Source organism: Nomia melanderi, chromosome 7 (genome assembly GCF_051020985.1).
Source record: "Nomia melanderi isolate GNS246 chromosome 7, iyNomMela1, whole genome shotgun sequence".
Classification (NCBI taxonomy): Eukaryota; Metazoa; Arthropoda; class Insecta; order Hymenoptera; family Halictidae; genus Nomia; species Nomia melanderi.
In genome coordinates, this window is record NC_135005.1 from 14497173 (window position 1) to 14519075 (window position 21903).

At 43.7% G+C, this 21903-nt stretch overlaps 2 protein-coding genes across 28 annotated transcripts; one reads left to right on the plus strand and one right to left on the minus strand.

Moving 5' to 3' along the window:
• The first annotated feature begins 747 nt into the window (after positions 1-747).
• Positions 748-10824, plus strand: LOC116425053 (uncharacterized). The gene is made up of 3 exons (XM_031972246.2): positions 748-1037; positions 3014-3131; positions 7198-10824. The coding sequence occupies exons 1-3, from the start codon at positions 888-890 to the stop codon at positions 7386-7388; spliced, it is 459 nt and encodes a 152-aa protein (XP_031828106.1). The 5' UTR covers positions 748-887; the 3' UTR covers positions 7389-10824.
• Positions 9580-21798, minus strand: simj (transcriptional repressor p66-beta simjang). 27 transcript variants are annotated; one of them, XR_012999012.1, is made up of 10 exons: positions 21101-21798; positions 17836-17904; positions 17149-17432; positions 16768-16993; positions 16413-16698; positions 16212-16277; positions 15513-15946; positions 15113-15417; positions 14626-14956; positions 9580-14520 (listed from the first exon to the last, which is right to left on the minus strand). XR_012999012.1 is itself a non-coding variant. In XM_076369423.1 (10 exons), the coding sequence occupies exons 3-10, from the start codon at positions 17883-17885 to the stop codon at positions 14700-14702; spliced, it is 1908 nt and encodes a 635-aa protein (XP_076225538.1). In that variant the 5' UTR covers positions 17886-17904; positions 20808-21065; positions 21152-21795; the 3' UTR covers positions 9580-14699. The 27 variants fall into 27 exon arrangements, 26 of the variants coding, with proteins under 26 accessions (XP_076225538.1, XP_076225537.1, XP_076225547.1 ...); XM_076369423.1 differs by adding an exon at positions 20808-21065 and having other exon boundaries at positions 9580-14956; positions 21152-21795; XM_076369422.1 differs by adding an exon at positions 20808-21065 and having other exon boundaries at positions 9580-14956; positions 21130-21795.
• Positions 21799-21903: the final 105 nt, after the last annotated feature.

Here is a 21903-nt window from a genome sequence, read left to right on the forward strand (position 1 = left end):
CATGTCGCTTAACACGCTGAATGTCATGGGAGTCACCGGTGACCCCGACCAAATCGAATAGTTTATTCAATGAACCCTTCGCGGACGAAGATTCGTCGAACTACACAAGATCTTCAGCAGACGAAACCGAATGATATATCAATTGCTGATCTCTTACTATTTAAATAATTAAATCATTTGTTTGCGAGTCAGTCTTCGAAACAGGAACATTAATTTTACCGAAACGTCGACATTCGTCCGCAAAGGGTTAAGCGATGATTATATGAAAATATTTCTATATTGTAAATAACGTTATCTAATATGCTGGCATCCAGCTAGATGAACATGGAATAGTAATAATGCAATTCAAAAGCTTCAAAACTGCTTAAATAAAATTACAATAAGAAAACTGACGTCGCTAAAAAATACTTAGTAACACAAACAGCTAGATGACAGTGTAACACGTTTACTCTGATACCGAGTCATCAATAATTATTTCTAATACAACGATAACAATCGAATTCAGTCAAGCGATTTAATATTGTACTTTGTCCATTTTGTGTATTTCACTCTATGAAATCGGCGTTCAAAGTGTTAAAAAAGCGACATCCGAACCGATTACAAAACAAATGGCCGGCAACCGGGGCAAAAACGGTTCGAGACGTATCGCGCTCGCCGATTCAAACGAGCGTGTCCCATGCGTCGATGTCGCAACGTGGGATCCCCCCTCCAGGCGGTAAAACGCCGGGGAAGTCAAACTGTCGGCGCGAGTTCGCCTCCACCTGACCGGCAGTCGCGATTTCAAATTAACCGGGGACGAGGCCGTCGCGAGCCTTCTTTTTTTTCTCTCTTCTCCTCTCTCTCTCCTCGATTCCTGTCGTCGCGCGTTTCGTCCAGGACCCACGGTGATGTGTTCCCGCGACGCGTTGCTGTTGCTTTGCTCGCTCTTGGTGTTCTCCGGCCACCGGTGCGAGGAAAACGTCACCGCCGTCACCACGGAGGAGAACGCGCTGGCGAAACTGGTGAAAATGTTCTCGAAACCGGGAGCTTTCAAACGAGTGAGGACCCGAGCACTATCCTCGCTAATCGGCCGAACGGGCGGATTCCGCGAGATCGGTATTTAGCGTGCACAAAGGAAACGGTTGTATAACTTCGCTGGAAATGAGACGCAGTATCTTCCGGCAATTAAATTCGACCGAAAGCGAAAGAAAAACGCTCGATATTCGCTGTTACTCTCGCGAGCGTCACCGGTTAACCAGTTAACTGACGAGTATACGCGTCATCGTAAAGCTTGACATGATACTCTTTCAGAAATTCTTTATTTTTTCACATAAACATGTGATTCTTTGTTTCGCTTTGATATTTCATTGAAATATACGCGCATTCGTCCTGCGTTCGAGGAGCACACGCTCCATTTTTTTATTTTATAACTAAACTCCACACTTAACTTAACACTTTCTATATAGAAGGATATGTAATTAACCAGTTAAGTTTAGTAACGCGAGTAAGGTAATTTAGTAACTAAATCATTACCAATTTCTGACACCATTTATCTTTGCAATGACAGATTCGCATTAAGTGAAACATTCAGAATTCTCATGGCACTCGACGATTATATGAAAAGTGTTTAGTAACGTAAGGAGCACACGCTCCATTTTTTGATTTTATTGCGCGCAGAAACGGTTTTTCCAACTAAACTCCACAGTTAACTGGTCAATTACATATCCTTCTATATAGAAAGTGTTTAGTAACTAAATCATTACCAATTTCTGATACCATTTATCTTTGCAATGACAGATTCGCATTAAGTGAAACATTCAGAATTCTCGTGACACTCGACCATTATATGAAAAGTGTTTAGTAACGTAAGGAGCACACGCTCCATTTTTTGATTTTATTGCGCGTGGAAACGGTTTTTCCAACTAAACTGCACAGTTAACTGGTTAACAGTTGCGGATACTTGGTGAATCGAATATAGGATTTCTTCCAGGTGTAATCGTTGTAATTATAATCGTCGAATTGTTATTAGCAGCTTCGTCTGTCGCGGGTCTTTTGTGCGTATCGTTATTCGGAGTTTCCGGTTTCGCGTCGGAACGGGCACACAGGATCGGTACGCGAAGGACTATGAATCGGCTCGATGATAAAAGCACCGGTGATTTCTATTGCGTAACAAAAATTGTAACCGAAGAACGTCCGCGCACGCACGATTCTGGAACGCGCAGTTGTCCCAGGATTCTAATGATCGCCGGCCCGTCATTACCATTGAGAGCCGTGAATGAGGAGCGTAACTGGATATTTCTGATAATACACGGGAATCTTGGTAGTAGAATTGTTAGAGTCGGGATTCTTATGATTATCGAAATAAGAATGCTTTTGGAAATTTCGAAATGGATTCCTCTGTTTAACACGTTGATCGCCGATTTCGCGAAAAATCCACTGAATGGCGAAGATACGATATTCACCCTGTGCACTCGAAAGGTGACTCCAGGTCGCCAGCTGATTCTTATATAATTTTCAATTCAATATTAAACCTTGTGCAATGTAACAAGACACAGAACATCGAAAAATAAAATAGTAAAATAAAATGTAAAATAGTTCTGCCTCTTAATTTATAGAAGATAATCAATTGTGCTAGTTGCGAAGAATATCGTTAATATTCAGTCAGAACCGTTTTTTTCTTATGGAAAAAAATTCGGCCCATAGAGGGTTAAACGAACGATCGCCTGCATTCCAGTTGCAAAAATGTAATCGGTGGTTAACGTGCCGGCACGTTCAGCGTCGAAGAATAGGAATTCCGATGATTTCCCTGTTTTCCAAAGTAATTTCATATTTCGATCTCGCGAAGTCGGTCGACAGCGTTCGAGCGGGTCCGCGAGCCGTCTCCCGACACGATGGAATTGGATCGTTTACCAAATTGGTTGTGCCACGTTAGAAAATACCTAATTAAGAGTGCCTAATCGCGGGTAGGGTGTGTTGCGCAGACGTTGCACGGTTCGTGGCCGCAATGTAACTGCCCGGTACAACGTACTTTCAGATTAATGCAATACTCGGTGAAAATTCAATCGAGGAGTCTTACACGTCCTGCCCGAAAGGTGAGGAGGGCCTCGAATGCAGGAGAGCCGAAGCACGACGATCCGTCGATTGCCCGGAAGGTAAACAACTAGAAATCATCGAACAGTAATATCGTTTCTAAGTGATCATCGTGATAACAGTGGGAGATCCAAAGAGACGGATCAACCTACAAAAGTCTTAATCCTTTGCACTCGAAAGTTTTTCACTGGAAACTTTCCACATTTTTCGACGAGACATAGACATTGTTAACACATTGCGGACCGGTAACGAGAAATCTCGTTTTTATATGAAGACTTAGCTATGAAACTTCGCTGATTACCACAGTATTGAGAAAATATAAAATTTAATTCTAATTGATTATCTATTTAAAATCTATTCCACAGCAATATGATATATGAATTTTTCTATGTATAGTGATATAAGTTGACCTCAGTGAAAATTGCCATCACAATTCAGTTTTCTGAAAATCAGCCGGTCCGCAATGTGTTAATTTAACGATAATTCACAGATAAATTAAACAAAGCTATTTTATTTAAATATTTCTCAAATTGATACGGAGTGTAACGTTAAATGTCAAATTTTATTTTTACGATATTAAATCAAATGGTGAGTGAAATCGAAGGGTTAAAAACATATCAATATCCTTTCGTTTCTTGTAGCTGAAATTTAGCCAGCGTACAACACGTTAAGTAACCTTAAATATCAAATTTTATTTTTACCATATTAAATCAAATGGTGAGTGAAATCAAAGGGTTAAAAACATATCAATATTCTTTCGTTTCTAGTAACTGAAATTCAGCCGGCGCGCAACACGTTAAGTCGTCATAAGAATTTCAGAAAGTAATCGCGGCAATGGTCGTCGGAATAATAGCTACCTCGAAAATCTGTACGCCATGAAACTTTCGTTTTCGTTTTTTCGATGGAATGCGTCTCCGTGCGTTGGCAGGCTCGCATCTAATAACACGGTAGCCCGGCCGGTCGTACGATCGGCGCCTAATAATCCACGGATCCCCGGATCCGCGGAGTTCCAACCGATTCCTACGATTCCAGGCGAAAGTGGAGGTTTTTACGTCGGTCGGAGGTCCGCGTTCCGGGAAAAGTGATTTATGGCGTCGCGCTGGAATTGCCGATCCTTCCGCGCGCGCGAGCGCGCGACCGGTCGCGCCGGTTAATTCATAGATCGACACTCTCGCGTCCGTGCGAGCCGTGCATTTAACGTGGGCAAACAATGCCTGGGAGTGGCTATGTCAAGGTTAGATTCTCCATTGTTCACCGCGGAAAGTATCGCTTTTCCATAACGACAGGGATCGGAGCGCTGCGCCGCGAAGATGCAATTGTCGGCGCGCAGAAACGCGGCCGCGATCCATCAACCTGCTGTTACGGGTCGAAAAGGTCGTCGGAGAGTTTCGAACCTGTTGAACGAAACGAAAACGTTTCGCCTATTGTAACAGACACGCGATTGATGCATAACAATCGTTGAAAAATCATCGAGATCGGGGTTCGAGTAAAACGGTCTTTTGATTCTCAATTTCGAATCGTTCGGGTTGAATTCGGAATTGATCGTCGTAGTCTTCGTAATCACTGTCGGAGTCGTTACGGTAATTGTAATTCTAGTGATTAGCATAGATTGCTGTCACGCTCAAGTTATAATCGTCGGGTCATTAAGCATTCAACGATCGCAATCAAGAACGCGGATACCTGCCTCGTTAGCCTGCTTTCACTGATACCGTCGTTAGTGCGATCTCAGGTTGTAACGCATTTTCAGCCACTCCCACGTTGTCGTTCGCTCGTGTCATTACGAGTGCATACCGACGCGCGAGAATATTAATCTCGCGATTAGAAGGAACGGAGTCCCGATCGAGCAGCGGATCCGCTCGGCGAATTATCCTCCGAGGCGATAAATCACTCTTACTCGGGACGAGGCACGCTCGCGGCGTTTTCTACTTTTCCCTCGAATTTCGCGGACGATTGTTAACCCCCTTGATTTTAAGATCACTCTCGTAACACACTTTCACCGCGTGTCATCGGGATTCACGCGGTTTTAGAACTTTCCACTTGTCGCTGCGCGCCTCTGCTCGGCAACCGAAATATCGAAATTCTTGGAGGCTTGACCCTTTGCGCGCGAATGTTTCTTACTGGAAATATTCGACAGCTTCCGGCGAGATATAGACATTCTTGAAACTGATTTAACGATAATTCAGATAAATCAACCCCTTGGCGTACTATTTAAAATGCATCGAAATTTTCCGTTTTACTTCAAGTGGAAATTTCAGTTGAAGATAATACGTTGATAGCAAAATATTTGTTTGATCCGTTGAACAATATTGATTGTCCGATTAGTCTAGAAATCATCGTCTCACTCAAGGTACGGCAAGGGGTGAAGCAAGACAGCTGTTTCATTTAAACATCTCGCACAGCAATACAAAGTTTAAAATACTAAATACTCAACTTCATAGTTTTGTATCAAATCAAAGCCACCTCTCGAGCAAAGGGTTGGTATTAGAGAATTCTTGTATATTTCCATTGCATTCGAGTGGAATCACGAATAGTTTTAAATAATTCTGCAGGAATACGTGCATGTAGAACGGTGAAAGTAGAAGTGAGACGTAGAAACGACATCGGTATCAACATATCTCGGTCGAACATAGATCAGCCTGTACTTACACTCGACGACAAAGCGACCGCATTGAAACTCAATATCGCACATCGAAGCTCCGTTGCAGTCGTCGTTAAAGCCTAGGTTCGAGATAATTCGTATCTGTCCCTCCTTTCGCTGTCCAACGCGACCAAAAAGGTGCACGGGACGCGCGTGATCTCGTAGGATCGTCCGATCATCGCGTCGGAAAATGTGATCGCAACAGATCGTGGCCGGATCGCTCGATTCTGTCGAATAATCCTTCCATTTTCCCGCGAATCGCAGACTTTCTCTGCGCGCGTCGCGAGGAACGTCGAAATCGCGCTGTCACGAGTGAAAAGTTCACCGGAGACATCAATTATCGAGTTCCCGGTGAAACGTGACTTTGAAAACCGAATGAAAAATCAACTCTAACGGTGCACGACCGTTACCGGGGAAAATCCCGCGTACCGCCTCCGCTTCGGAAATATCAACTCGATTCTAGACCAGTTCCCCGCTGAAAAATCCGCACGTGCGGCGTACGTGACACGCGATACACGGCTCTGCTCTTTCTCTCCTCCGTTCGCGTTTACGCTTGTTTAGCGTAAAGGAGTCAAGTGTCTCGCCGATGACGCAAGCGTGCACGGGTAACGGAATCGCGATGTATAATATTCGAGAAGAAATGTGAAGGAAACGTATAAAAAGGAGACGGAGAAACAATAACAAAAATATTGATTTCCCACGCGAATTCGGTCTTGTTCGTCCATGATGTAACGCGCGCAGCGGCCATTTTGGAAATCAGCCGCCAAGTCAAAGAAAATGTTTAGAAAAGGGACAAAGTAACAATAACAAAAATATTGATTTCCCACGCGAATTCGGTCTTGTTCGTCTATGTAACGCGTGCAGCGGCCATTTTGGAAATCAGCCGCCAAGTCAAAGGAAACGTTTAAAAAAGGGATAAAATAACAATAACAAAAGTATTGATTTCCCACGCGAATTCGGTCTTGTTCATCCATGATGTAACGCGCGCAGCGGCCATTTTGAAAATCAGCCGCCAAGTCAAAGAAAATGTTTAGAAAAGGGACAAAGTAACAATAACAAAAATATTGATTTCCCACGCGAATTCGGTCTTGTTCGTCAAGTAGAAAACATTTAGAAAAGGAACAAAGTAACAATAACAAAAATATTGATTTCCCACGCGAATTCGGTCTTGTTCATCGACAATATAACGCGTGCAGCGGCGGCCATTTTGGAAATCAGCCGCCAAGTGAATTCTTCGTATTACGAACAATATATTCCAGTAACAAATAACCTGTATTCATTAAGGTCTTTTTCCGCTAGATTCGATGAACAGTATCATCCTTCTTAATCTCCGTGCGGTTCGATACTCACTTTTTACCGGGGCCGCGTGCTTCAAATATGGCGAACGATGGGACGCACTCCGGTTACCATATACGGCGATCGACGAAAGATCGATGTCGACGGACGCGGGGTCGGTGTTCCACCTGCTCGTTAATTCTTTTCTTTTTCAGGCGATTGTTACTGCTACAACTGCGCGGCGGCCGGGCCCGAATTGTGGGCCTCCTGTTGCCGCGAAAGTTTGCGGTGCTGTTCGCATCTCGCGGCGGCCTGCCGGACCTGCGACCACCCGACGCTGTACCCGTTCTGCTCGAAACACTTCAAGAAATGTCTCGGCGAGCACGACGAGAAGAAGCAGGATTGACGCCGACGAATTCGGCGGATCGTCGTTTCTTGGACCCGAGGGGACACCGTTCTAACCCTTTAACCGCGAAGACCGTCCGCGGACATTCGCGAGGCGATCCCGAACATCCTCGTCGAAGCATCTCGATAAAGACACGGAACACTTCTGGTTTCTCATTAGACTTCCGCGAAAGCGTTGCCAATATCGTCGGAGACGAACGAAAATCTTGAACAGTTTAACCAGCTGACTCAACGCATCGACTTATCTTTTCGCGAAGCGCGGAAGACGTTTTGCACAAATAAATCATGATTCAACAGCAACGACTCTGTTCTCTGTAACTACAAAGGAAACATAGGGAGAGAAGAAAGTAAAGTCGAAGGACAACGCGTTCGAGAGAAACGAGGGATTCCCATTCGGTTACCGATGTGTTAAGTTGCATTCGCGTCGCGTTAATAACAATCGCAAACGCGCAGCTTGTCCTCGTCGGGAAAGTTTCGTCGGTCTGTCGAGCTTTTCGAAGATGCAACGGGAACGTCAGAAATTCTTGTTTCACCTTTGTCGGCGCGTATGCGGAACACGTGCCGACCGTTCGAAATGCTCAACGTCGCGCGAGTTGACTTCTCCGCTCGCTTTCGTCGATTCCCTTGCGCAACGAAACAACAGAAAATTGTAAATCTCGCTCGAGCTTTCGCGCTAGTCTGTCACGGTTAAGGGGTTAGAGGGACGATCGAGACAAGATGGCGTCTGAATGCGTACCGAAGAGGATGTCCCTCTGACAAGCTTCGCGCATTCTTGGCGACAACCGCGCTGTTGTTCTTTCGCGCAACGAAAACAGAAATTGTTCGAGATACGCGCGGTGAGAACGGGCACGACTTGAAATCCCCCGGCGTCGAGCGGCGCCTTGCATAAGCTGAAAGTTTAACGTCGAGTTTCTAAATATAGCGTTTATCATTCGACTCGTTAAACTGGTCCCCGCGTGATTTTTTGTCGCGGACGTTTCGCCAGGCAGGAACTAAGATGCGAGATAAGTCGCCGTCCGTAAAAATCTTTCGTCGGAAACGTGCGTCCCTCGCGGGACGATCCTTCGGACAGGTGCTCTCGCTGCTCGGAAAGTTCGGCGAGACGTGCCTGCAACAATAGGGGAGTCCCTTACAATTGCTTGTCTTTTCATTGTGCAACTTGTGGAAATGGGTCGCGTGGGACCAGGAAGAGCTTAACACTTAGGCGACCACCTAAACGGAACTATACGAACTCCTTCGTTATCTTCGATTGAACTCGTTCAGTTAACCCTCTATGGCCCGAATTTTTATTCATGATTATAACAAAATCACAGTACAAAATTAATTGAATATTTAGTATTTTAAATTGAACTTTGTATTGCTATAGGGAATATTTAAATAAAATAGCTTTGTCGCTTAATTTATCTGTGAATTATCGTTAAATTTCGAACAATGTCTATGTCTCGTCGAAAAATGTGAAATGTTTCCAGTGAAAAACTTTCGAGTGCAAAGGGTTAACTATAAAATTGAATATTTAGTATATTAACCCTCTATCCAAATTTTTGTTCATGATTATAACAAAAATTATAACAAAAATAAGTATCCACATATGAATACGAATTAACAATGTATTCAATAGTTTCAATAATTCTATCAAACGAATACATTTCGTAACTTTCAAGTTACAATGACAAACTTTCACGCCTCGTATAAAAGTTTAACTGATTAATTTTATTCGCCACCGAGTGCAAAATGAAATAAATCAAGATGCCAATATACTGATGTGACTTTAAAGTTACACGGGCCTACAGAGGGTTAATTCGGTTAGAATTAGTATTTGATGAATTGCAAATAATCCCACTTCGAGACTTACTAAATAACAAAAGAAAAGATAAACGGAATAAAAGGCGATACGTTGCTAAGTGAAAAGTGGGAGATCCCATTCGGTTGGCTAAGTATCAAGATCAAGGAGCAGCTACCCTTACTGTAGGCTAGTTCCCAGTTCTCTCGCGCGACGAACGGAAAATTCGAGCTAATCCTTCAACGAAAAGATTCAGTCAAACAAATAAGAGTTAATAGATTCTGATAGTTCTAATAATTAAAACGTTCTCTGTATATTCTTCCACGCTTAACCCTTTACCGTGAACTCCGAGAGGTTCACGTCAGACCGTGTCACGCCTTAAAGATGTACCCGAACGATGTTTACCATGATAGTCAAAATAGGAATCGATATTTATTGACAGCCAGAAATAAATAACGCATATAAATAAGAGTACAGTATTCTGTCGCTACATTTTCACCACTCGCGCTGGATAAATGGCGTGTGTTCCGTGGTTGAGCTTCGTTCTCCGGATTCGAATGTTCGTCGATCGCCGGATGTCCGTCAGTAACATTCACCTGGCGCGAATAGCCGTGTAAGCGTTCATGAAAATAGTGCCCTTACGAGACAAGATGTAACGAGAAAATACTGTGGACCAGTACTTGTTGAACGTAAGCTTTGAAGATTATGGATCTTCCCCCACTCCGTCGGCTACGAACCCTATTATCAGATCCCCGTTTTAAGTATCTTCACCTACAATGGTTTCTCTTTGAACACAGAGTGGGACAAAACCATGTAACAAATCTCGGTCGTTGATTGTTTTACTGTAAACTCAACTTGTGTAATTCATTCGTGTCATGGATGAACCCCGGCGCAACGTTAGATCATTTTATACCGGACAACGATCTAATTAGGAGAAATCCAAATTGTAGAATTATACTCAACTCTGATATACGCTGAAATGTTGTTTTTTTTCATTATTGAAGTTTCATTTAAGATTGAGTTTAGAGACAAAACGGATATTGTAACGAAGTCCGTCGATAACACGAATGAACAACGATCACAATAATCTCGAAAGTATGTCAGAAAACCTTTATCGATTGCCTTAGTACACCCTCCTTACATGGATATATAAAATTAGACGAAGAGAAGAAGAAGAAGAAGAAGAAAAAAAAAACAAGAATAAGAACAAAGGAAAGTCACAGATTTTGTAATCACGAATTCTTGAGCGTTCTCAGGTAGCTTTACAAAATTAGTAAAAAAATGAATACCTCCTACAAGCTAACAGTCGCAGACACCTAGACTTACCCCGCTCATACCTTAATATATCATTATATCAGAATATTCCAAGAGAATTCTCTAAACAAACTGTACAACCGACAGCCGCATGAAATACACGCATTTTCCGATTTTCGATAATTTACAATATTCCGCCGGCCCCTAACGATCGACCGATCATAAATACAAAAGTTCCTTTTTTTTTCTTTTCGCAATAGAAATTCGTTCTCCGACCGAACGCTGCGCCCTCCTTCGACAAAAAAAGATGTTTCTCGCTTTTTCCCTTCGGATGCGTTTCACCCCGTTAACTGCTGACTTCCGGAATACAAAGTAATGACAATAAACATCACTCGAAATACAATCATTGATAAGCTTTATTCGTGTAGTCTCCAGAGTATTCGGTAAACTGTACTTGTTACTGTTGTTGTTGTTATTGTTGTTGTTGTTGTTGTCGTTTCCTTTTTTATGATCTTTAACTACTAATCCTATAAATTGTGGGGCAGAGAGATTCTCGGTCAGGTAGTCAGACTTAAGATACAACGGTATGAATTTCTTGGACGTTCAAAAATTTTCCACGACGCCTATAGACACGTTCCCCTCCATTTCCTCGCGGGCAAATATATATCGCGCGAATATTATTTTGTTAATTCGGTTCATTTCTTTTCTTTCTTTTTTTTTTGTTCACGTTCACGCAGCTTCCCAAGTACCTTAAGAATACTATTCCGCCATATGTGCAAAGTTCCGTATTGCTTTAGCTATCCTGTCTAAAACTTCGATCCCCATTGTCATCCCTTATCTCGTAATTTCTTTTTTTTTTTTAAATCCGTTCCATTCTGTTTTCTCCACACTACCGCCCTGCGCGAAATTTGTCAAGTTTCTCTCTTTTTTTAGCGAAAAAAACACTGTTTCTTTTCTTTTCATACATTTTTCTCTCTCTCTCAGTCTCTCTCATACTCTTTCGCTCGTTCGTTCACTCACGTTCTCTCTCTCTCTTTCTCTCTATTTTTAGAATATAAAATTACGTTCGCACTCAAAAAGTGCTTTAGCTCTTAAACAGCACCACGCAGAGGTGAAAGACAAGACTAGAAAGGAAGATAGGAAGAAACTTATTTGTGTTCACTTGTCGTTTTCTTTTCCTTTTTCTTTTTTTTTTGTTCTTTCCCGTTTAGCAGTAGCTTTCACACCGTTCGTCCACGCGAGGATGCGGTTGAACCGTCCCGCGGGAGGTCGGAACCGACGATTCGCTACGGTCGTGAACGGATCACACGCGAGAACGTAACGCGAAACGTAAAATTCGGCAGTCGTGAGGGCGATGCACAGCGCACCATCTTGTCGCGTCGTTGAACGCCGCTTCGTCACGGGGCGAGGGAGACCGTCGCGATAATAGAGTATCTCAACGGTAATCGCGCGTTGACGAACCACGGACAAACGACATTTCTTAAAAACAAAACAGAGAAAAAAGAAAAAAGGAAGAGAAGTAAGCAACAACGTTCACTTGCAATAGAATGCACTCGAAAGCAAAAGAGTTCTTTTCCTTTGGCGAAGACGATGTCCGCAGCGAATCTTATCAGATAGAACGGATGCTTAAGCGGTAAGGAACATCGAACCAATAAATTCTTGGAGCTTCTTTAACCGTTGATCGTAGGTTCCGTTATTAAGAGCTAAAATCAAGAGAAGTGTACCACTTTTCAAAATTCAAATGAACGTCTGCAGTGTGCAAGAATCCTCTGACTGTCGGGCGTTCGGTAAAATTGACCGACGACTCGTCAACGTTGAGACACTCTGTACAGAAGAGAATTAACGAGACTACCGAACGAATTTGTAAATAGGAACTAAGACAGGGAGAAAACAAAGTAAAGAGTTTGTTAGCTTGCCGCGGTCCCCCCGCTCGCCGTCGTGCCTCCGCGCGAATAAATTACTGAATAAAATAAAGCGGTTCCCTTTATCGTTCGCCGATTTTTCCTTGATTTTTAACGACGGGAGGATCGATTTCAGCGGTGGCGCCCTGTGGCAACGATGACAAACGTGTTAGACAATGATATTTTTTTCACTTCGATTTCATATTTCTCGTTTTCCTTCTTTCTTCTCCTTACACAAAAAACACAGATCTTGATCTATTATGCGATCGTAAGACGTTTACGTTTACGGTGTACATTTCGTTTATATCAAGTATTGAGTTGAAAATCTATCACGTAGTACAAAGAGAGATGATTATGCTATTTTTAGTTTATTAACTTGTATCATATACCGAGAGAAATATCAAGACTACAGATAACTATATTATTTAGTGATTCGGAAAGATTGTTTGTGGACCAAGATCAGTTTAGCCGGAATCAATGAAAAATCATCGGATTATTAGAGTGTGTGTCGGGTAGAGTGGTGTGTGTATGTGATAAATATTTACTGGGATTCGTGTGCCGGAGATTTGTAACTCTTTCAAGTGCAAATTTTTTTCTTTCGTATCGTTAATGTGTGTGTTTTTTTTTTACTTTTTCTATTTTTTGCCTTTTTCTCGCTCTTCGGGTAGAGAGGATTCTCGTAAAAATTCGGCCGTCTCGCCACTCGGAGAAGCGGTTCGGTGAAACTTCCGGACACGTGCGTCCAGTTAAGATTTCTTTTTCTTTTTTTTTGTTTTGTTGTTTTGTTGCTTTAAATACTTTTACATCGACGTGACACATGAAATCAATCGCGCTATCTATTAATTTATATACTCATAGTGGGTTTTTTTTTTCGTTCGTTTGCTTGAATATGTATATATAGATTTATATATATATAATATATATATGTATAATATATATTGAGATATTTGAACCGTTCGATCGTCGAAGATTTCTTTCGTTTCCATGTTCCTAACGCATCCTGCATCGATGTGAGCCAAAGTCTTATCATTATTAGCATTAATTATTACGAATTTCCCTACAACGATTTGTGCGCGAATGACACTCGTGTCACTCTAATTTTTAAAAACATGCTGAATGCTCATTCTCTGTCTTGTATCTCGACGAAGAAAAAAAAAAGAGAAAAATTACTGTCATTCCCACATTCATGTTGCTGACTATCACTAACACACACAGTTTTTCTTACAAAGATCAGTTTTTTTGTTTTAACTACTATTCTCCCCCCTCTCTCTCTCACTCTCTCTCTCTCTCTCGCTCTCTTTCTCTCCCACTTGTATTCTTCCCCTTTCTTACTCGCTCTCACACTTTATAATCGCCTTAAAAATACTCACAGTTTGAAGAAAATAAAGAGATATACACAGAGTACAGGTACCGCCGATGGTCGCAAAAAAAAAATTATTCGAACCACCGACAAAGGTCAGCTTAATTAATAAGGGCTCTAAAAACAGATTCCACCCTTTTTCGTTTCTTTTGCTTTTGTTTGAAATGTTGTTTGCTTCGCTCCGCGCGTTCCCCCCCGCTCCTCGATTATCACTACTATCATTAGATCAACCAATTCGTATTAATCACGTTAACACTTACTACTGTCCTTAGTGCCATACAAATGTCCATTTGGTTCTTTATATATAATGCAATAATTGAAGCAATTACATTCATTCGTGTGCGTCCAAGTTATTATGCACTTACTCGAATCCGATTGATTGACATATTCAACTATATAGTTCCCTCGTTTCCTTGCAAGTACCCGTTGATACCCGACGCAAAGCAGTAAGAAAAGAAACGGATATTGCTTTCTTAAAAATTGTAAACCTCCTCCTTTCCTTTTCAGCTGACCTTTCCGAAATTGCGGAGATTTTTTTTCTCGTCTCGGGACAATAGCTTGTCGCGGTTATTCTTTATCGTAATAACTGAAGATCCTCCATATTTTTTTTTCCATTTTCTCTCTCTCTCTCTCTCTCTCTCTCGCTCTCTCTCGCTCTCTCTTGTTACGACAATTAAAAAAACCTCGAACCTTCCGGGTAACAATAAACTCACACTCACACGTCAATGCAATATTCACAAATGATGGTCGATAGTATCCTCTCGTTCACAATAATATAAGAAGTATCTGTCGTCCATTAATCCGGTTTGAGCTTCACTTTGTAATAAAGATACCAATCCTGCAATCGGTATATTATCCTAAGTGCATGGAAATGCGACCGTCACATTCCCATTAGATCCTTTTTAGTACGATATCGTGGAAAAAGAATTACGAGTATCCTTACTTCTCGATATTCTCTAACACAGCTCTGCAGTTTCATTTATTTGCAATTACTGTCTGATCTTTAAATGCGTCTGGTTACGTCTTCCAATTGTGTGGATGGGCCCGTGGTGGAGCCTGATTGCCTTGTGCTTGAGACGCTTGCGATGGAATCATATCGAGCAAGTATTGGCGCTGCAGGTCTGCCGCTTGTCGTTGCAGTTCTGCAAGACCCTTGCCGCTGGCCTGCGCCATTGCAAGCTGGTAAGGATATAATATCGAGGTAAACGGTGGCATCATATGAGCAGGAAGGGGTTGATGAGGTGGCAAGCCTGGAACAGGATTCTTCGCCAATTCTGAACAGAGGTGTACAACAATTAGAAAGATTAAAGATAATATTAAACGATCGTCGTTGTACCGCAAAATTTTATGCTATAAATATACATAAAAATTCGCAGTTTGAATTACATCACATAATTCTTGATTATAAGCGCATAGTGTTTCTACGTTACCTCTAAGCAACTGTTGCTGCAAAGCAGCTGCAGCAGCAGCATGATGCGGGCTGAATTTCCCACTTTCAGCCAACTTGACCAAAGGATGCTCCTGCAATTTTGGCGCTGGCGGAGTTGGTGCCAACGTGGGTGCTGGTGGTACTTGTGGCGGAGGAGCCGGTGGTGTTGCTACTCTTCTTGTGGGAGTAGCTGCTTTAGGAACTGGTTTTGGAGCAGGAGGATCTGGACTTGGACACGCTGCCTGTGCCAACCTTTGTTCTATTTCTTGTTCCTGTTGCAACGCTTTCACGAACGCTGTCTTTAACCTGTTGACAACCACGTGTTAAGTATAACGAGAAACATTACAGTAGTTAAGATACAACGTTTGTCGTGCTCCACCATTTGAAGTGTTCATATTTACCGATTAGTGTGCTCAGCTTTCAGAGCTTTTTTAACATTGGTTGTTACACAATGTTCACATATCACCCTAGGATCACGACCTGCTGGAGGTCTCTGGAAAGTGGCATGCTGTCCTCTTGGACTTTCCTTTTTACCACCAGTGATTGGTTTCTCCCATTTCCACACAGGTGTAAAGTCTGTTTTGCATTGAGTACACTCGAATGGTTCCGGAGGTGGTGGAATAGCAGGCTCCTTAGTAATAAAATCAACTACGTGCTCTAGACCCACCAAATAGATGAACTCCGTATTGGAAGGATTGGGTACGAAATGCATTTCGGGTGGCGGCGGTTTCGGTGGTGGTATCTGTAGCAACGTCTTCTCGAGTTGCTTTCGTAGAGCCAATTTAGCGGCCGCTTGACGTTGCGCAGGTGTCTGATTATCATCCCTTGGTCTCTCCTATAGTTTGAAAGATAAACAACGTAAGGCACGTACAGTCGAGCTTCATTGTAATTTAGTTTTTAAACTCTCTATAAAATAAAGCATTAAAATTATAATAATTCATGAAAAGTGGGAAGAAGAAGAAGAATAATGCGGAAGAACAAGATGGTTAAACATAGCGAAAGAAATGACGTGATTATTAGGGTAGCTAGAAAATCGGTATAAGATTTAGTCCAAAGTTAGTGCGGCAAAAGACTAAATATACTTTGACTAGTGGATATACCTGTTCTGAAATCACAGGTGTGCTTAAGGATGCGGTGGTTTTATTTTCTTGAGATCCAACAAGCAGCTTTGTGTTTACAAAAACACAATTACGGTTATTTACATAATTTACAAATGACAAATAATGTAAATATTATCAAAATTTAATAGAACTATCTTTTATTTGTTCAAAATATGTATGTAGAAATATCTGTTGTTATACCTTACTTACTTGATGTGCCGGGGTTGGGGTTGGATCTTTTGTGGACCTTTCAGTTCGGTCTGCTGGTGCATGATAATTTGATACATTTGGCGTTGCACTAGGAGGCCTACTTCTAGGATGTGGTGGTTGTGGTATGATCATGTTTGGCGGTATTCCAGTACTGGAAGTAGAACTTCGAGCAGATGTAGGTGGTAATAACATTCCAGGTGGAGGAACATGTATACTACTTCTGCTTGGAGCAGGCTGTCCCCTAAGTAAAGGTGGAGGTGCCTTTCCAGTTCTATGACTGAAAAATATAATTTTCATTTACTACGTATATAAAAGTGTACATTTCAAAAGTTAAATTCTTGTTTACCTATGGGGAGCCGGTTGTACTGTAACTGGTGGTGGTAATTTGCTGGGTACCTTTGGTACAGCAGCAATGTTTTCTTTCAGTTGTTGTGACTGTCGTAATTTTTTTAACAACACCAGTTTCATCTCCTCAGATCTAAGTTCCTCCCTGAATTTTCTAAGTGTTCTTTCGCGTTCAGCTAATTCATCTGACGATAGTTCTTTAATCGGTGGCAGAGGTGGCATATCACCTGGTAAATGATTATTTAAATTTTAAAATTATATTTATAATTACAATTATACTAAGAATATTTGTCAGGGCACAGCAAAAAATCTACAAAAGTATAAAAATATAATACACCGTAACATTGAAACTATAAGTAAATATACTATTATCAAATTTAACCTTCATCACTATCTGCATTTCCATTCACATATCCATTTATTCTACGTTCATCTGGAGTCTCTGCATAACTTATTTCAATCCTAGGTCTAAGATTACGGCGTGTTTTTCTGTCATCTGCAGATTTCGGGGCCAGAATTCCCCTTGCCGCATTTTGAATATTTCGTGCTTCCGGCATGTTGTTATCCAGATTAGGGCTCGAAGAGAAATGAAGACCTAAATCTAATGGAACTCCCACATCGCCAGAGTTAATAGTAATTGATGGAGAATTTCTTCTGCCACTGCTGCTGAAAGGCATACATTAGACAATATAAAATACCATTCCAGCATAAACTGCAATTACACATGAAAGTGTGTAAACCAAGCATGTTAATACAAAAACTACAATTCAGCTTTATGTATGAAACTCCCAAGTAGTCAATGCTGATAAGAGGTCACATTTCTTAAAAGCTGTATTATCATAAGGTGTTATGATGCGTTATGTGCTTTCATGCTTGATAACCATAGTATGTAACAATAGCCCCATTTCATAATCAGAATGACGTAAACAATGTCAAATGGCAAATTACATGTTGATACACATTACTGAACAATGTACATTCAGCCAACATTATAAAAATACTATTTACAAACTCAAGGGGGGGTAACGATAAAAAAAAAAAAAAATAAACGAGGTTTCCTTGAACTTACCTAACACTCAGGTCCACCACTGCATCACCGTCCAAATCCATGGCTTCCATTCTCTCAAACGCGGCGACTCTATAAAAACACGAGTTCTTTATTAATAACCACAATTCGTCTGGCGCGCTTCGATTGGATTAATTTCAATAATAATAACGATACAGCGAACACGTTCGCCCAGAGGAGAAGCCTGTAACGAGAGAAAAGAGAAAGAGACAGACACACACACACATACAAAGAGACAGAGAGACCGCGAGAGAGAGCGAGAGAGAGAGAGAGCAAAAAAAAAAAGTGCTACAAAGAAGCCAACGAAAACGCGAGACAGCGTTTCGCAATACCGTGATTGGAAGACGATAGAAAAGATACACCGAAATAAAAATAACTGGGTTACCAAAATCTCCGTCCGATCATCCCGCGGTTCATATGCACCAGGGCATCACGGGCAGTTCCCTCGTTTTTTTTCACTCTCCTCTATTTCTTTTCCTTTCCTCCTTTTCTTTCTTTTCAATCGCGTGTAATATGTCCCGTAGCCGCTCTCCGCGATCACAACACACAAAGTCGGGCAGCACAGCACCGGCGAGGAACGCGATCGGGCCGCGGTTACTGCAACGCGCGCGATAAAAAGATTCGTGTTGGCCTGCGAGGCGGGCGATCGCCCGATATCCACGGAAGCAATGTCCTAACCTAACCTCTGCGGAATTCTAAAGACGTTCAGCAAGGAAGAATATACAGTGTTCCCGAGATCGCGCGCGAGGATATTGGCGCGCTTTGCTGGCCGAGCCGGCACAACGACACACACCGCGTGCTCCTTTTAGTATTCTCTCACTGGGCGGGCGTATTTTCCGCGAAGAACTGGCGGCACGAAATCGAAGAATTGAATTTGATGCTTCGGAAGTGGCGTCTCGGCACAATGGCAGCTAAGCGTAGCGGTACAAGACTGTGGAAAGAGGGAGACGGCCAAGGGGGGAGGAGGAGGGTGCCCTGTACCGCGAGGGGAGAGGTACGGTCGCACATTAATTATTTCTCCCCTCACCCCGTGCACGGTCTACCCCCCTTCCACCACCAGTCAACCGCTCACCCACACGAGCGGCATCGGAACGGGCTAGAAACCAATCTCTTTCTCTTTCCCTCCCGTCGCTCGTCCCTATTTCTCTTTCTCTCATTCCTCACTCGCGCGCTCGCTTGTGCTGTTTCTCTCTTTCTCTCTCTCTCTCTCCCTCTCTTTCTCTCTCTGTTGCTCTCTGCGGATTTTCCCGAATTTCGTCTCCGTAACTTCTCCCTTGCCCTCGCTCCTCCCGCGCCCTTATGCCCTACGGGAAATCGATTTTTCGACGGAGTCCCCACTGCCGGCATCCCCGGCCGCAGGGACCAAGGAGTTACAATGTTTTCGCAACGTATTTGATATCGTCCGCACGCATCTCGTAATTACTATTGTATCGGAGAAACCGAGCGCGACCTCTAGGTAATACGACACTATTTACTACTCTTTTCTCGTGGTTAGGAAGCGTACTGATATACCGGGGATATCGTCGGTGGCCGCGTTTCGCCTGGGCATCGTCTCCGCCAATAATAATAACAACAGTGGCTTTATTACGCTCGTTAGATATACAAAGTAAGAGATAACGTCGACGGACGAAAAAAAAAGAGAAAGAAAAAAAGAAAAAAAGAAAAAAAAACAACGGGAAAGATAACATTTGAGCGTATTACTATGCCGAAGGTGAAGCGCGCGGCTGCATCAGAGTTCTGCAACCAGCGTAACGCCGCTATTTTTTTTCCTTTTTTCTCTTTCCTTCCTTCTCTTTCGTTCGCGCCTATTACGATCTCCCGCGAGCGTGCTTTCAGGTCGTCCTAACGCGAAAGAATTAACTAGTTCACGGAGTTTCTCTCAGATCTCCCGCCTTGCATACTTTCCAGATCATGTGACACAGAGTTCGGTCTCTAAACTCTCGAATTGATGTCACAGGCTTTTCACGCTAGGTTCGTTACGCGGTTCGCTCGTGCGACGAAAGGAAAAAAAAAAGAAACGATTAATAAGCGAGGTGATACACGCGACGTGTACTTAGACATTTTGCATTCTTATCGTACGCGTTGCTCCCGTCCGCGTATTTAAATGCGCGTTTCCGCGAGCGAAAATTCACAAAATAAATTCGCGGCAAGAAAAGCGTCCAGCGTACCATCGGAATACGATTTTCACTCTGCTGTCAACTCGACCAGAAATCACACGCCGACAGCGCGAAGACCCTAAAAAACCGGTGAGATTCCCGAAACAGATCCACGGTAATTTCGCAGTTTCTTCCTAACCTAATAAACGCGTACCAACGTTAGACTAATGTTATCGAGTGAATCGTACAAACCGAATTGTCCGACGAATATTTCATTTCGGAAAATCTGCACGCGTTATCGGCGGCCGAATGAAAACCGAAATAAGATGACAAGCGTGCCGGAGTCGCGTAACACCGATGCGTATCAATTCGGCGTCCCATCTCTTTATCGTTCCTCGCGTTATTAAACGGAACCGGTGACGCGAATGCGAATGTCTCGCCGAATCGACGCTGACTAGGAGCGAAGGGGGGTAGGGGAGGGCGCGGAGGCGACGGTGTGCTGGTCGAAATAAAAAAATAACGGGGACCGTTCCGGTGGCGATTAATCGGTTGAGCAATTCAAAATATTATGGCTCGGTGTCGAGAGTGGAACACCCCGACGCACACACGTACACACGTACACACGCACACGCGTATGTATATATGCATATATACACACGAGAGAACGCTTGGTCGCTGGTTCGCTTGCCTGGTGACGTGCGACGCCAGCTCGCGCGACAGCGACACGCGACTCTTTATGTTTCCGCGTGCACAACGTATTTCCTACTACATTGATAATCGCGCGTTCCCTGGAACGAACGCCAACCGAGTGTTTTGACCCCCACACACGCCGACACGTCTGCCAGCCGCGTTCCACGGGAAGAATGCGCGTACACGTACCTGAGCCGTGGCAGGTCGGTCAATGGAAAAGGTTGCTCCGGATTTGCGTGAATCGTCCCGGCATACGAATCAATTACACAAACGACTCGGCGAATTGAGAAACAGGCAGATGGTCAGCCAGTCAAGCGGGGCAGGCAGGCAGGCAGGCAGCTTAGTCAGTCAGGCAGACAGACAGACACAGGCAGACACGCAGTTAGGCAGACAGTTAGGCAGAGGCAAGGTAGCCAGTCGCTTTCCACTCCACTTCACTCCACTCCACTACGATATATATTACACTCTATACTATCGCTTACGTACAATGACATGGCGCACAAGCACATACCGCAGCCAGTGTACGCGTATACCTCGCTTCCCTCGAGTGTCCCTCCCAATCGCGAACAGCAGCAGCAGGGCACTTCACCGCCTGGCGATCTCCGGCCCGCGATTTCCGCATGTCTCCGTGGAGCTCTCCCGTGCCGCGGACCCGGTCATCGCGCGTCCGACCAATTCGCCCGCGGGCCGACAGAGACGAGAACGCACACGCAATCCAATGCAACTTGTCCCCGAACGCACAGAACAAAACAACACCACTGTCTGTCGCGCGGGGCTGACGCGTGGCACCGGGTAACCGCGAAACGATCCTCCACGATCCGGAGACCCAGACGCACAACCTTGAGCCGCTACCTTCCGCCGCGAGGAGAAAAAATTCACACCGCCTCTGCGCAAAAATTAACGAGAGTGATTCAATATGGCGGCCTTGTCCGCCGTTGATGTCTTCCCCTCCTCCCATCGCTCGTTTCGCCGGGCATCGTCGCCGTCGTCACTCCTCCCCCTGCCCCCATGTCCCGGACTTCTTCTGTCTCTGTCCTCTGTCTCTCTCTCGCTCTCTCGGTCTCTCTGTCTCCGCATCGGAGGTGTAATGCCGTGTGGTACAGAAGGGCCGGAGGGAGGGGCGGCCACGGCAACGAGCCGCGGCGGGGAGGTGTGCAACGCCGGTGGAAGGAGGCGCGGAACAAACCGGGCGGAGGGGAGGACGGGCGGGTAGACAGTGGATCTTGTCGCCCCCGTTGGCCCCCGGTATCGTTTGTCGGGAAAGCGCCGCCGCCAGCTACGGGGC